Below are 14,689 nucleotides of genomic sequence, written 5' to 3'. Positions count from 1 at the left end.
GAGAGGTCACAAGGTTTTTTATATTATTTAACCTACTGACCTAGCTTTTGACCGCAGTTAACCCAGTTTCAAACTTGACCTAGATATCATCAAGGTGAACATTCTGACTAACTTTCATGAAGATCAATTGAAAAGTATGGCCTCTAGAGAGGTCACAAGATTTTTTTATTTTTAGACCTACTGACCTAGTTTTGGAACGCACATGACCCAGTTTCAAACCTGACCTAGATATCATCAAGATGAACATTCAGACCAACTTTCATAAAGATCCCATGAAAAATGTGACCTCTAGAATGGTCACAAGCAAAAGTTTACGCACTGACGGACGGACGCACGCACGGACGGATGACGGACGACGGACGCTGCACGATCACAAAAGCTCACCTTGTCACTTTGTGACATGTGAGCTAAAAAAATGTAAGATCATGTCCATTTCCGAATATTTTATTTCAACAAGATTTATAATCTACAAAATTTCACAGCCTCTGATATTAACAAATGAATAACCATACAGAACAGCAAATAAATACAACACTTTTCAATTCAAAGGAATGTTTTCATGAATTAAGATAAATCTTTTCAATTTTTAATCAGAAAATATAAGATCTGTTATCATGACACATTTTAAAGACGACAGCCTTCTAAAAGTCTAATTTTCTCACCATGGTCAATGGTCCCATGTTATCAAGATTTTACAAATATTTTAAAATCAAACAATCAGGTTGTCACCTATCAAAATTCTCAAATATCATTAGCCGAAAAGAAGAATTAAGCCAGAGTAGCCGAAGTACAAAAATCTAACTAAAAGACTACATCAAACTGATATGTAAAACATGCAAATAAACTGTATATACGGAACAAATACAAATCATAGACAAATGAAACATTTTCAAATAGTTTTAAACAATCAGTTATTTATCATAAATCTCAAGCAAAATGAGTTAGCAAATATTTTTAGGAAGAAAAAAAACCCCAAAACAAACGACTTACCTAAAAAAGATATAAGATCATGTCCATTTCCCAATATTTCATTTCAACAAGATTTATAAACAACAAAATTTCACAGCCTCTGATGCCTGCGGACAGTGGGATGGACTTTTATTGCAATAGGATTGTATTGTTTAGTCAAAATCTACTGCCAGTCATTAAAGCGCATTATCTGAGTTACTAGGGCTACCTGACCCTGCTTTGGATCATTCCACAATTCACAGACTACAGGTGGAATTGAAACAGATCTTCATAACCTTAGCAGACGGCATCTCTTATCTGACGTAACCTCTGCACTTAAAGTGGACTGTTAATTCATAACTTATCATTAATCCTGCAGAACTGGGATTAACATAATTTATAAGTCTACAAAAGACGATAAGAATCCGACAAGTAGATTGACTAAGATACGTATCCGAGCGACAGTTAAGCTGTTCGCGTATCTCCTTTGTTTAGAAATTCTATATTTTGTTATTTTCTTTCTTTTACTTTTTGTATCTGTTTATACAAAGATCAACTTAAATCATCATATTCATTTATTTGTAATAAAAATGGTTTTAAAATCAATCAGTGACTATTGATATTTATCAGTTAGAAATATTACAATTTACACTCAAAATTCCGCATTGCACGTGTGTCATTTTTTAAGCACAGGAAAAGCACGGGAAAATCCTGTCCGGCATGCAAGAAAGAATTTTCTGAAGTCAGGTTTCTCGTGCGAGTTAAATCATGTTTATTCTGCTTAACAAAACCGGTCGTTTCCACTACATGGTATGGTCGTAGGTTACAGTATCGGTAGGGTATGATGAATAACTACCCTCTGCCATAATCAACACAGTGTTTCTGAATTATAAAGATGCACCACCGAATTACTTTACTCTTTTACATTTCCGCGATGGCAATTATACATGGTTTGCATGAATACAGTTTCTCGTTACAAACTGACAGTGACATTAGGCCAAGATGATGTGTTTACCGGTAATGTCTAAACATCTTACTGAATGAATGTAGCATTATGCATAGTATGTAATGTACTAAGTAGGATTATCATTCATCTATGCTTTTAAATCTATATTGAAAAGAGATTGACTGTATAAGTTTGCAAGTTCTGAAAGAAAAGACATCAATTCATTGAGGGTATAAATTGTCCCTCTGTCATCTTGTAATATAGCTGTATTATATCAGTACTTTCAAAATAATTTTGAAAAGTTGTGGTGGGTCTATAAAGCAATCACAGCTTTCAGAATGAGACGGACAACACTAGAATAGCTCTGTGGTTCTAACTGATGGACGCTAAGAAATTTATCTTGACTAATATCTTTTATCATTCTCTGTGTGAGTTACTGCTAGTCCCTTACTTCAAATATCTATGTTTGCACGTGATACGCATAAACAGTTTATTTATAATATACTTTATATAAATTTGTTCTCAGTCTGGGTAACTTTAAAAATATTGTCGTTAAAGAATATCTCAAAGTAGTTCTGTACATTTGATAACCTGGAAGTAAATGTATAACGGCATTTATCCGAATAACGTATAGTAAAGCATTGACTACGGTAACAAAAATAATTTCATGAATTTATGGCAACCTGTGAACAAATTTATCTAAACAGTAACGTGACAATTTCTCTTCAGATGAAATACCATAATATGAAATTCGGTGCTGCCCTAAAGGCAGAGCCCCTTTGAAAAATTGCCAGTGCCCCATAAAAATTTGAAATTGCGGTTTTATTCCAATGGCTGTAAATATCTGGTATTACGGATTCATTTTCGGAGTGTAACAGAATTATTTGTATTAATGACAATCCATAATTTCTGAATGCAACATAAGTTTGTTATAAATTCTAGACTGCATTAAAATTAAATTTCGACATGTGAAAACTTGTAAAATATTCTATTAAAAGTATGTACGATATGGATATACCTCAGCACCTTTTGCCTAATTGAAGAAATTTTCCTTATGTTCTATGAATAATCCTGAAAATGTGTACCTTTAAACCCAAGCCCAGTAAAATTTATTCGGGTAATTAAAATATATTCTTTCCTTTTACAAGGCATGATCTAACTATGTATGTATACGCTATATTTACTTTGATTTTTGAATAATCGTCCTGTAGAAGCATACTGTCAGTGACTGTTCAGTCGAACTTATATGCAGACACTTCTTCATCGGACTCAGATACGTTGTTGTGTGACTTATACTCATACGTACTGTAGACAATTGGTCCAACGACCGGAAACAAACTTGATACTACTCTTGCAGCAAATTTACCAGCTGTTAGTTTATTTGCCTCTCTTTCTTTTCTCAGCTTCGCTATCTCTTTTTGATAAATACGCCTTTCATCAACGAATCCTTCTTCTTTTCCTTTAAGAATCTGACCAAGTTTTCTTCCTACCTCCTCCTCTCGTACGTTTTCTTTTGACTTCATTTCTTTTTTCCAAGCTTCTACATGTAATTTTAGATTTTGTGTATCACGTTCCATCTCTACTACCCTCTTTTCTTTCTCTGCTGCGACCTCTTTGTCTATCAAAGAAGGATGAAAGTAAAATCAATGTCTAAGTGCGCGAAGGATGCTTTTTTAATTAGCAATAAAGATATACCGCATACCACTTTCACGACAGTTTTGCTAAAACTCTGTAGAATACATGTTTAAAAGGTAAACTGTTACGGCACAAACCTTTAGTCTACGAAACCACTTTTCAACCAAGATGGAATTAATATTTGATAACTCACAGGTTTTTAACTCATATGAGGAATTACATACTGATATAAATCGCGCGTAAGAAAGAGCTAGAATGTTCCAAAAAGTTATTAAAGCGATCATTTGTCAGCTCAATTTTTGATACTTCACACACAAACTCGTTTATAAGATTGTGTGCTTTGCCTGTGTACATAAAATGTTTTCACCCTCTGTAAATATATCATTTTATTAAACCATAATTGTATTTTACCTTTCGCAAAATTTTACCAGGTTGCAACTATTCTGGTATTTTGTATATTTTGCATATTTCTTCTAGTGGAATAGCAAAAAATAATACCTATTTTTGTTTTTTCCGCTATGTTGTAAAGAAGCGCTTCGTGCTCTTCATATCTGTCCCGAAACTCCAGAATACATCCCTTTAGCTAAACAGTAAAATCAATAATTAGTGTGCTAATAGATTTTGCCGTTGACTTAGACTATGACTTAGATTTGCCTATAGGAACCAATTACATGCTCTTCTGTATTTTTTAATTCCTTTTCACTAATAACTTTGTTTAATCTCTCTGTAGCTCTTGTTATTAACCTATGATTTGGAAGACTAAACTATAAATAATAGATGTTTAAAGAATTTGATACTGCACACATTAAAAAACAAGGACAAATATCAAACAGGGAATACAATGTTCCAAAACTGCAACCTCCCCCAAACGAAACCCACAACAGGCATACGTGCACAAACACACAGACACACGCAAATGCATGCGCACGCACACGCACATACGAGACAAAACGAACAAATAAAGGAAAACAGTGGGGCATCGCCTTGGAACGGTCAGTGGCAAAAACACCACTGGGAGCTTAAACTGGTTTATGTTGCCCACCCAACCTCACTCTTACCCCCACCATGTTCCAAAGTCAGTGTAAATAGATGTAATCCCTGCCAGGTGAATCTCTAACACACGCAATGAAAACAGAAAGGCATGGCATGTAAAACACAAAAATGCTCCTGTATAATTATATAAAAAGCAAACATTAAGAACCTAAAACGTATATATTCACTGCCGTTTCAGAAGACAGAGAACCAAGATAAACATATTTCAGAGCCCGACGAAACAGGCCAGAAGACAGAAATCAAAACAGTTCAGTCCTGATGCGATTTAAAACTGCTTATCACAAAGTCCTCCCCCCTCTTCCGTTAGCCACAATCAAAGAGGGAAGCGTAATTTCCAACTGTAAGTTCTGAGCAAATATCCCATAAAATTCCTGTTACACACTCAACTTCAATTTCAAAAGCCTTGATAAAGATGAGTGTGAAAAACGACAAAGTCGTCATTATGTACAATTATGTATAAGACACGGACACATCTTAGATACCTAAAGCACAGCTCGTATATAAAAATGTAATATTTATAACAAAACAAAAAACAGAATTTACCATGTTATCATCAACGTTATCAATTCCTTCTCTAGCCTGCACTATCATTGCAGAAACATCATCTTTGAATGTTTTATATCCGGTATCGGAATCGTATCTCCCACTTTGTACTTTGGGCTTTATTTCCGAGTCATATTTGCTCTGCAATATGCTTTCATATTCTTTTCTTTTTCTCTGATTGCTTTCTTCGAGTATCTGATCCCTAATGTCATCCATTTTTTTCTATAAGAAATAATATATATGCACCATAGTTTTTATTACATATATTGGTAATGCCTTTATTAATGTGGTAAAGACGCAATCATATCGGCTCTTAAAAAACACATGATTTTACTTGGATTTACATGTAATTGTAAAGTGATTTTTATATGGAACTGAGCGTCAATGCTAGCTACAGAAGATGGTGTAATTTGAATATGAATGTGGATTTGATGTAATGAGATATGGCCAAAAAAGTGCAAAACAATGACATTCGATTAATTTAGTACTCTGTAAAGCTAGGTGTTTTGTGCCTTAAGCTATATTTTGGATTAAAGTGGTGGGTCAGTTGACTTTCGCTCACGGATTAACTTATTGACAAAGTGAAATGTTCGAATGGGATCGCGGAAAAACAAGAAACGGACTAAATCTCAATCCTCTCCTAATTCGGTGAGCGATACTCCTGCAAAACGGTCAGTTACAACTATGAATAATAACAGTAATAGTAACTTTATGTCATCACCCGTAAACACACTGCCCCCTGGTATTCCTCCAAATATGGCGTCGCCTCAAAGTAACATGCTTCCCAGTATGCATCCTAGTATGCCGCCGTTTCCCTATTACACTCCTCAGCAATATGGAAGTCAAATGAACTCTCAAGAGAACCACGTGTCAGCTTTATCGCAGACTACTCACCCTGCCTCCACAAATAATGACTTTCAAAAAGTTGTACTTGATAAACTTGAAAATATTGAAACTCGATTACATAAACTCGACTCTGTGGAGAAGCAATTAACGGATATGTCTAAAAAAATGTCATTAATAGATTCAAGAATTTCGTCCCTTGAAAATGTTGTTCATAAAAATTCCATTAAAGTAACGGAACTAGAGGTGAGCCGGCAAGTGGACTCTTTGGCCTGCGATGAAATTAGGGAGAAGCAGAGTACTATAGACATGATATTAAAGGAGGAGCGCGATCGGATAAAAAAATTGTCCCGTGATTATGAAACGTTAAAGAATGACAACTCATGTCTCACGGAGGAAATTGTAGAACTACAATCTCGTTCTATGAGGGACAACTTATTGTTTTTTGGGATCACCGAACCTACTACTGCCGCCAATCGTAAGGCTGAAAACTGTATAGAGAAAATATTCGAAAATCTTACGACCAGCTTTAACATGTCTGATGCAAGGGATCGAATTAAAATCGATCGAGCGCACCGTGTTGGCACTTACAGTCCTGGTAAAATTCGCCCAATAGTTGTTAAATTCAATTATTACCAAGATAAACTTCTCGTGAAGCAGAGGGTCTTTGAATGCAACAACCGTGTTGAGGAGCCTAAAATTCGCGTTGGGGACCAGTTCCCCAAGGCCATTCAGGATAAGCGCAAGAAACTCATCCCCACTCTGAGAGCGGCCAAGAACGATGGTAAATCTGCTAGATTATCATACGACAAACTGTATATTGGCGAGAAAATGTTCACTGTCGATACAGTGTCGCGTGCTGGGTATGAATCGTCCAGCTAGGGACAGTCAGAGAAACAATTATCTTTCTTGCTTTGGAATATCCAGGGTATAAACTCAAAACTTGATGATTGTGATTTTTTAAATTTTGTATCTGATTACGACATTCTTTTGTTTACAGAAACTTGGAACTCTAAAATATCAAATACTTCTATAAATGGATATGACTCTTTTACTTGTCCGAGACCTAAAGCAAATCGTCGGGCTAAAAGAAATAGCGGTGGAGTTATAATCTATTTTAAAGAAATTTACCGTAATGGTATTGAATTGGTTGACGTTAATTTTAACGGTATTATATGGTTTAAGTTGACAAAGAAATTTCTAAATTGTGAAAGCGATGTATACTTTTGTACCTGTTACATTCCGCCGGAGGATTCGGCATTATATAGAAATGTAAACTCCCCTTTGTTTGAATTTGATTTTTTTGAGCAACTAAGGTCGGAAATCAGGAAATATAGTAATCTTGGTCACGTGTATTGGCTAGGAGACTTAAATGCACGCACTGGTAACCAACCTGACTATGTGTCTGATATACAATTATACCGCTATATTAGTATGCCAGACAATGACTTTTTTTCTGACCAGTTACCTGTTAGAATTAACAATGATAAACATGTAAATACCTTTGGGACAAAACTGTTGTCATTATGTAAAGAGGGTAATTTAGTTATATTAAATGGAAGGCTTGAGCCAGGTTTATGCACTTTTCATTCAGTGCTTAGAAATAAGCCAATATCTAGTACAGTTGATTATTTAATAACCGGTTACGAAAACTATAAATATGTTTCTGATATGTGTGTTTTAGATATTACAGAATTTTCCGATCACTGTCCGCTATCATTTTCTCTCAATTATAAAGCTGTTTTACAAAATGTCAACGACCCAGAATATTATGAAAGGATTGTATGGAATACAGAACATAAAGAGAATTTTATTCAGATTTTACAAAGCAAGTCTCAGATGTTTAACAATGTGACGAACGACTTAGAATCAGGTGATATTGATGTAAACGAGTGTATGAATGTTTTTTCAAGTTTAGTGCATGACGTGTCTTCACAATGTTTTGGTAGAAGATTTGCATCAAAAAAGTATATTAAACGAACTAAATCTCTATGGTTTAACTCCAGTTGTAGGGCAGCAAAAAATGCTTTTCTCGAGTCGAAACGATTACTTAGATCAAATAGCTGTACTGAAAATAAGACAGAGTTTTTGAAACGTAGACATGAATATGCTAAAATAAAACGTCAGGTCAAATCCAGATTTTACAACAAGGAAAAAGTAAAATTGTCTGAAATGAGCAAACATTCACCTCGAAAATTTTGGAAGTATATTAAGAAGTTCAGCAAAAAAGGTTCGAAAAATAATCAGATTAGTGAAGATGAGTTTGCTCAGTATTTTGCAACAATGTATAATACCAGAAATGTAGCTAATTTAGATTTCCATGACGTTACGAATGAAAACGGGATAACTATTGACTTCCTTGATGCTCCTATTACTGTTGATGAAATTAAGAAAACAATAAGTATGTTAAATAGAAACAAAAGCTCTGACATTGAAAATAATGTAGCTGATTTTTTTATTGATGCAAGTGAATTTATTTCCCCTGATCTTTGTATTATGTTTAATAAAATTTATGATTCGGGTATTTATCCTGAATCATGGAGTAAAGGTATGGTTGTACTTATACATAAAAAAGGTGATGTAAATAATCCTGAAAATTACAGAGGAATTACAATAGTAAATGTGATTTCCAAAATATTTTCATTACTGTTAAGAAATAGAATCAACAAATGGTGTGAAGACGAAAATGTATATAGTGATTCTCAATATGGGTTCAGGGATAATCGTTGTACAGCAGATGCCATCTTTCTATTACATTCCATCATTCAAAAGGTTCTTTCTAAGGGGGCTAAACTCTGGTGCGTGTTCATCGATTACCAACGAGCTTTCGACACAGTCATTAGGGACGCTCTTTGGATTAAATTACTAGAGTCTGGAGTCAGTTGTAAAATTATAAATATGGTTAAAAGTATATATAATGTTGTTAAATGTTGTATAAAATTATCTTCGAGCTCGACTTTATCAGAATTTTTTGATGTAACATTAGGTTTGAAACAGGGTGAGCCATTATCTCCCCTGCTCTTTCTACTGTTTATTAATGACATCGAGCAAAGTATTGACTTTAATTCTTTGGCAGATAAAGACTTAGAACTGTTATCTATGTATCTTATACTTTTTGCTGACGACATAGTGTTATTTACAACAAGCCCGACCAGTTTACAAGCACAGATTGATAAATTGCATGAGTATTCCAATAATTGGGGCCTCAAAATTAATATCAACAAAACTAAAGTATGCGTATTTGAAAAAAGAAAATCAGTACATGATCATAATTTTCTTATTGATAATCAGAGAGTTGAAATTGTTGACAATTTTGTTTATCTAGGTGTTAAGTTTTCGTATACTGGAAACTTGCTGTCAGCTGTTAAAACTTTATCTGACCAAGCTCTCAGAGCATATAATAGTTTATTATCGCTTTTCGACCGTGTAAAACTAACTGTTAAAACAAAGCTTCAATTATTTGACTCTATGATTTCACCTATATTGTTATATGGATCCGAGGTATGGGGTGTTTACAACTATACTGAAATAGACAGAATTCATATAAGATTTTGTAAGTATATATTAGGGGTTCGAACTCAAACACCTACCAGTGCTGTATACGGTGAACTGGGTAGGTTTCCATTATCTGTGATAGCAAAAGAAAGATCATTAAAATTTTGGCTGAAAATACTGAAAAATGAGAACTCTCAATTATATAACATGTATGCTGATCAATGCAATAGTATAACTGGTACTTGCTGGGCTAAGCGTATTAAGTCTATTATTGAACATCTTGGTTTTTCAAATATATTGTATAATTTTGACAAAAACATAAATTACTTCCCCTTAATAAAACAACGCTTGTTGGATCAATACGTTCAAGATTGGTATAGCTCATTGAATGACTGTCCTAAATTAGACTATTATAGAAACTTTAAAACCTCGTTTTGTTATGAGAACTATTTAGACAAGATTGACAATGATGCACTTAGAAAACATTTTACCTGTTTAAGATTATCTTCACATACATTAGAAATTGAAGTAGGTAGATTTAGAAGAATTAACAGAACTGAAAGAGTTTGTAAATTATGTAATGCAAATGTTACGGAATCGGAATATCATTTTCTTCTGTGTTGCAATAGGTATGCAGATATACGTAAAACATATCTAGGCCACATATCGTGGCCTTCCGTAAACAAATTCAATAATTTGATGTCAACCAGAAATAAAAAGGTGTTATGTAATGTCTCGAAATTTGTTAAGGAAGCTTTTGAATTACGTAAAACTATCCTGGATGCTATGACTGTTTCTTATGATATTTGATATGATAATACTGTATGTGTTTTGCTGTGCTTGTATATATGATTGTTGTCTTTGCCATTCTTGTATGCATTTGTAAATGGCCAAAGGCAAACTATTTTGCTGAATATGCCAATAAAATGAAATGAAATGAAATGGTGAATTACTGAAATATAACAGTGAAAAATTATATATGGAAATTTCAAAGTGAACACTATCAAAGGTATTTACACTGGTTGTGTGATACAAAAGCTGAACAACTTAATTGAAAACGATAAAAGGTAAGGGTAGATTTCTCGGAAGCAAAGAGCATCACAAACACAGTCACAAGGCCACGCATTTTCAAACTAAACCCACAACAAGAAGAAGCTGTAACGAAAAAAATATTATAGACTGGTTGCTTCAAAAGTCCGACAATTACATAAGTACTATTTAATTTTATGCAGAAAAAGGGAGAGGAAGGGGTAGGGGCTAAAAGTGGGGAGGGTGTTGAAGAGGAAAATGGAGCAAGGATCTATTTTCAAAAGGGAATGCTTCGTTCCTCAATCACAGTTACCCTACAACATAAACCTCAGCAGCGCAGACACTACATAGATAAACAAACAGACAAGTAAGATATAACAACACTGTACATAAAGCATCGCCAAATACACACATGCGCACACACACATAAGTATGAAGAAACAACAATTGGGTACCGCCTAAGGATTCCGACAGCAAAAATTAAGGTGGGGCGATAACTTACTCATGGTAAAAGGAAAGGGGATGCAAAAGCAAGGGAGCGCAAATGCAAGAGGAAAGGATAGGAGGTGCGAAAGTGGGAGTCAGGAGAAAGAAGAAATAAACGCTGTTAACAAACAAGACAACATACGCAACATACGCAACACAAAATACAAGACGGACAGAAACAAGTTAAAAAAGGGACACCGCCTTGGAACGGTCAGAAACCTATATTATGGAAACTGGGGGTTTAAATGCATTTTGTGCCTGTCACCCTCGCACTTACCGTTATTTCGAACAAGCTAGACAACACAATGTTGAGAAAGACTCTTACATTAGTGAAACAAGCAAATTCGATGAATGGGTATCCCCCGCCGAAAAAGTTTGTGGTTAGGAAAGGCAAAAAAATATATCCAGCCAAAAGTTAAGGATGTTACTAAGAAGCAAATAATTTATCCCCCCGCCAAAGGCGAAGGGGATATTAGAAATGCTCTCCGTCCGTGCGTCCGTCCGTCCGTGCGTCCGCAACGATCTTTGTCCGGAGCATAACTCCAAAAGTACTGGAGGGATTTTCTTCAAACTTCATACATTGATAGAACACATTGGGAAGAAGTGCAGTGTGCAAGAACAATAACTCTACCTTGCCTATGTTTTGAGTTATTCCCCTTTATCATATTTTCTTAAAACATTTTGTCCGGAGCATAACCCCAAAAGTACTGGAGGGATTTTCTTCAAACTTCATACACTGATAGAACACATTGAGAGGAAGTGCAGTGTGCAAGAACAATAACTCTACCTTGCCCATTTTTTGAGTTATTCTCCTTTATCATATTTTCTTTAAAAAAATTGTCCGGAACATATCTTCTTCATGCATGGAGGGATTTTGATATATCTTGGCACAAATGTTTACCACTACGAGGCGGAGTGTCATGCGCAAGAACCAGGTCCCTAGGTCTAAGGTCAAGGTCACACTTAGAGGTCAAAGGATACAAGAATAAAAACCTTGTCCGGAGCATTTCTTCTTCATGCATAGAGGGATTTTGATATAACTTGGCACAAATGTTCACCACCACGAGACGGAGTGTCATGCCGTGATTCAGGTCACTAGGCCTAAGGTCAAGGTCACACTTAGAGGCCAAAGGTCAGATACAAGAATGACTTTGTCCGAAGCATTTCTTCTTCATGCATGGAGGGATTTTGATGTAACTTGGCACAATTATACACCATCATGAGACAAAGTGTCATGCGCAGTTCCCTTCTTTAGAATTACTTCCCTTTGTTGTTACTTTAAATAGCTTTTATTGTAACTTTTTCATTACTAGTGGTAGGGAAAAATCGAGACCACTTTTCTGTAGTACAACAAGCATGCTAAATCCAATTTTGAGGTGTATTTTGACCAATCTCTACCTGATAAAGATTTTTGTGTGGACTTGCAATTTTTTTTTTAAAGATTAACTTCCCTTAGTTGTTACTATAAATAACTTATATTGTAACATTTTTATAATTGACACTAGGGAAAAAAGAAGACACTTTTCTGTGGTACAACATAGATCTTACTCTCCAGTTTTAGGTGTATTTTATTATATATAAGGTATCTCTACCTGGTAAGGAGTTTTTTTGTGGACTTTAAAAAACAAAAGACTTACAATGATTACTAAACAACCACAAAATTAACATTCCATTTGCAAATACAGCTGCTAGAGTAAAGAAATTTGCTTTGACGGGCATATATTGTGACATTCTGGCACTCTTGTTCCCTGTTAGCTTTCCATTCCTTCTTTTTACAGTAGCCATATAGTAGAGATAGGCCCTAAAATTTTCAATGATAATATTACATTAAATAAAGTCTAGAAAGTAATTTCCAAGTCCTTGAAATAACCAAAAATGATTTCACAAATGTGGAGTTTATGATAGTTTTGTTATTATCAATAACAGAAGTTTTAATTTTTAATTTAAAGTTGTGATCCACAAAGAATGACAACTCTTGCCTTAGGCTAGTACTTATAAGTAGAGATCTATTAGTTTACTTCCCTTGCAATTACACAATTGAGTGGAAAATGAAAACTGTTTTAAACACAATATCATACTTTTTTGCACAACAAAATCATTAAGGATTTATTCATTTGTGTTTGATTTACCCCTCAAGACATGGTTCCTATGATTCTGTCAACTTACATATGGTAAAAAATTAACTTTTAACAAGCCAATAATAAAACGAAGTACCAGTAGGTAAATAATAGTGCAGATAATACAGTTTTGCTTGTATCAAAATGTCACAATAGATCCACTTTTTGTAATACAGAACACCTGGTAGGATTAGTAAAGGTCCAATTATATTGATCTCTATTTCCTATGCCTACATATAGAAAAACATCATAGCTATACTGTTCATGAAAATTAATAAAATTTAGCAGTAAACCACCTCACTACTGACTTATTCTTTCTTCCACATCTTAAAACCCCTGATGCGGACCACAACTAAAAGGTTCTTCAAAGCTTTCCCCAAAATTAATACTTTCAGACACTAACTTGCCAGGAACTTTAGCCTTCAATTATAATATGCCCGGCGGGGGATTAGCCAATGTAACATGGCTCTTGTTTCATTAGTTAAGATCACTTTAACAGAAAACGAATGTTTTAAGTGTACTTATTAAATGTATGTTATGTTGATCTTGACTAATGTGTAATAAGCTTAGTGTTTAGAAATAAATGGAGTTATTTGAAATATGAGCTTGGGTTGATGCGGGTGAGAGTACAAAACTTCAATCAAACCGAGCCTGCAACATTTTCGTTTTTGTCGTGTTGAGCGACCTGTGAAGTTTCCACTTTTTCTATTTCATGAAATTCTAATGAAATTCTACCAATTGGTTAGTTTGTTATGTACAAATATGTGGAGTTTTAAACAAGTAAGTTAGTTTAGCACGTTTGGATTGATTTATTTTCTACAAAACTGGGAACGGCACTGCACGCAAACTCCTGGAAATTTCTGCTACAGCTAGACATAAGAACTGTTTCCACAGATATGGACAGAGGAAGTCATAATCCCCACCCACAAGAAAGGGAAGGATCAACAGAAGGCTGCAAGCTATCGGTCAATCAGCCTAACCAGCTGTGTTGGAAAGTCCATAGAGAGGATTGTGAATGCACGCCTGAAGTGGTACATGGAGACTAACAACCTACTCGCAACGCAAAAAGCTTGCTTCAGACAATTCTGCTCAATTGAGGACCATACTACTACTTATCTATCGCAAGAGATAGAGGACGTCTTCCAGGAGCAGAAAGTCGTGCTTACAGCATGGATAGATCTGCAGCCAGCGTTTGACAAAGTCTGGACTGATGGACTCCTCGTCAAACTGATGAGGAATGGAGTAGGAGGTCACATCTTGAGGTGGATTATGTCATACCTCTACAACAGGAGATCAAGAGTCAGTTTAGAACATGCCAGCAGTAGGAAGTTCCTGTTGCGTCATGGTGTCTCACACGGCGGAGTCTTATCCCCTACACTCTTCTTGCTTTTCGTCAATGATTTGGTGTCTGGACTACCGAAAGGAATTAAGGCTGCACTCTACGCTGACGTTCTGGTGTTATGGTGTAAGGAACAGCCACATACAGGATGCAAGAAGCCAGCAACAAGCTTTCAGCTTGGGCTGAAGATTGGTGTGTCTGGATCAATAGAGAGAAATTGTCCACCACACTATTCTCCCTGTCGTCAAAGCAGAG

At 35.2% G+C, this 14,689-nt stretch overlaps 1 protein-coding gene and 1 long non-coding RNA gene across 2 annotated transcripts in view; one reads left to right on the top strand and one right to left on the bottom strand.

Moving 5' to 3' along the window:
* Window positions 1-428: 428 nt before the first annotated feature.
* LOC123561429 (guanylate-binding protein 1-like) overlaps window positions 429-14,689 on the bottom strand; it is a 73,949-nt gene continuing 59,688 nt past the window's right edge. Inside the window, exons 8-10 of the mRNA XM_045353795.2 lie at window positions 5,126-5,347; window positions 4,028-4,112; window positions 429-3,512 (exon numbers count right to left, since the gene is read on the bottom strand). Of these exons, the coding sequence (XP_045209730.1) occupies window positions 3,127-3,512; window positions 4,028-4,112; window positions 5,126-5,347 (693 nt within the window). The 3' untranslated portion in view covers window positions 429-3,126. The remainder of the gene's footprint in view (window positions 3,513-4,027; window positions 4,113-5,125; window positions 5,348-14,689) is intronic.
* On the top strand, window positions 11,788-12,767 carry LOC128559951 (uncharacterized). The gene is made up of 2 exons (XR_008372807.1): window positions 11,788-11,947; window positions 12,104-12,767. It is a non-coding gene; the product is annotated as an uncharacterized LOC128559951 (long non-coding RNA).

Source organism: Mercenaria mercenaria, chromosome 10, assembly GCF_021730395.1.
Source record: "Mercenaria mercenaria strain notata chromosome 10, MADL_Memer_1, whole genome shotgun sequence".
In the NCBI taxonomy this organism is placed as follows: domain Eukaryota; kingdom Metazoa; phylum Mollusca; class Bivalvia; order Venerida; family Veneridae; genus Mercenaria; species Mercenaria mercenaria.
This window is presented reverse-complemented; position numbering and strand designations above follow the sequence as displayed.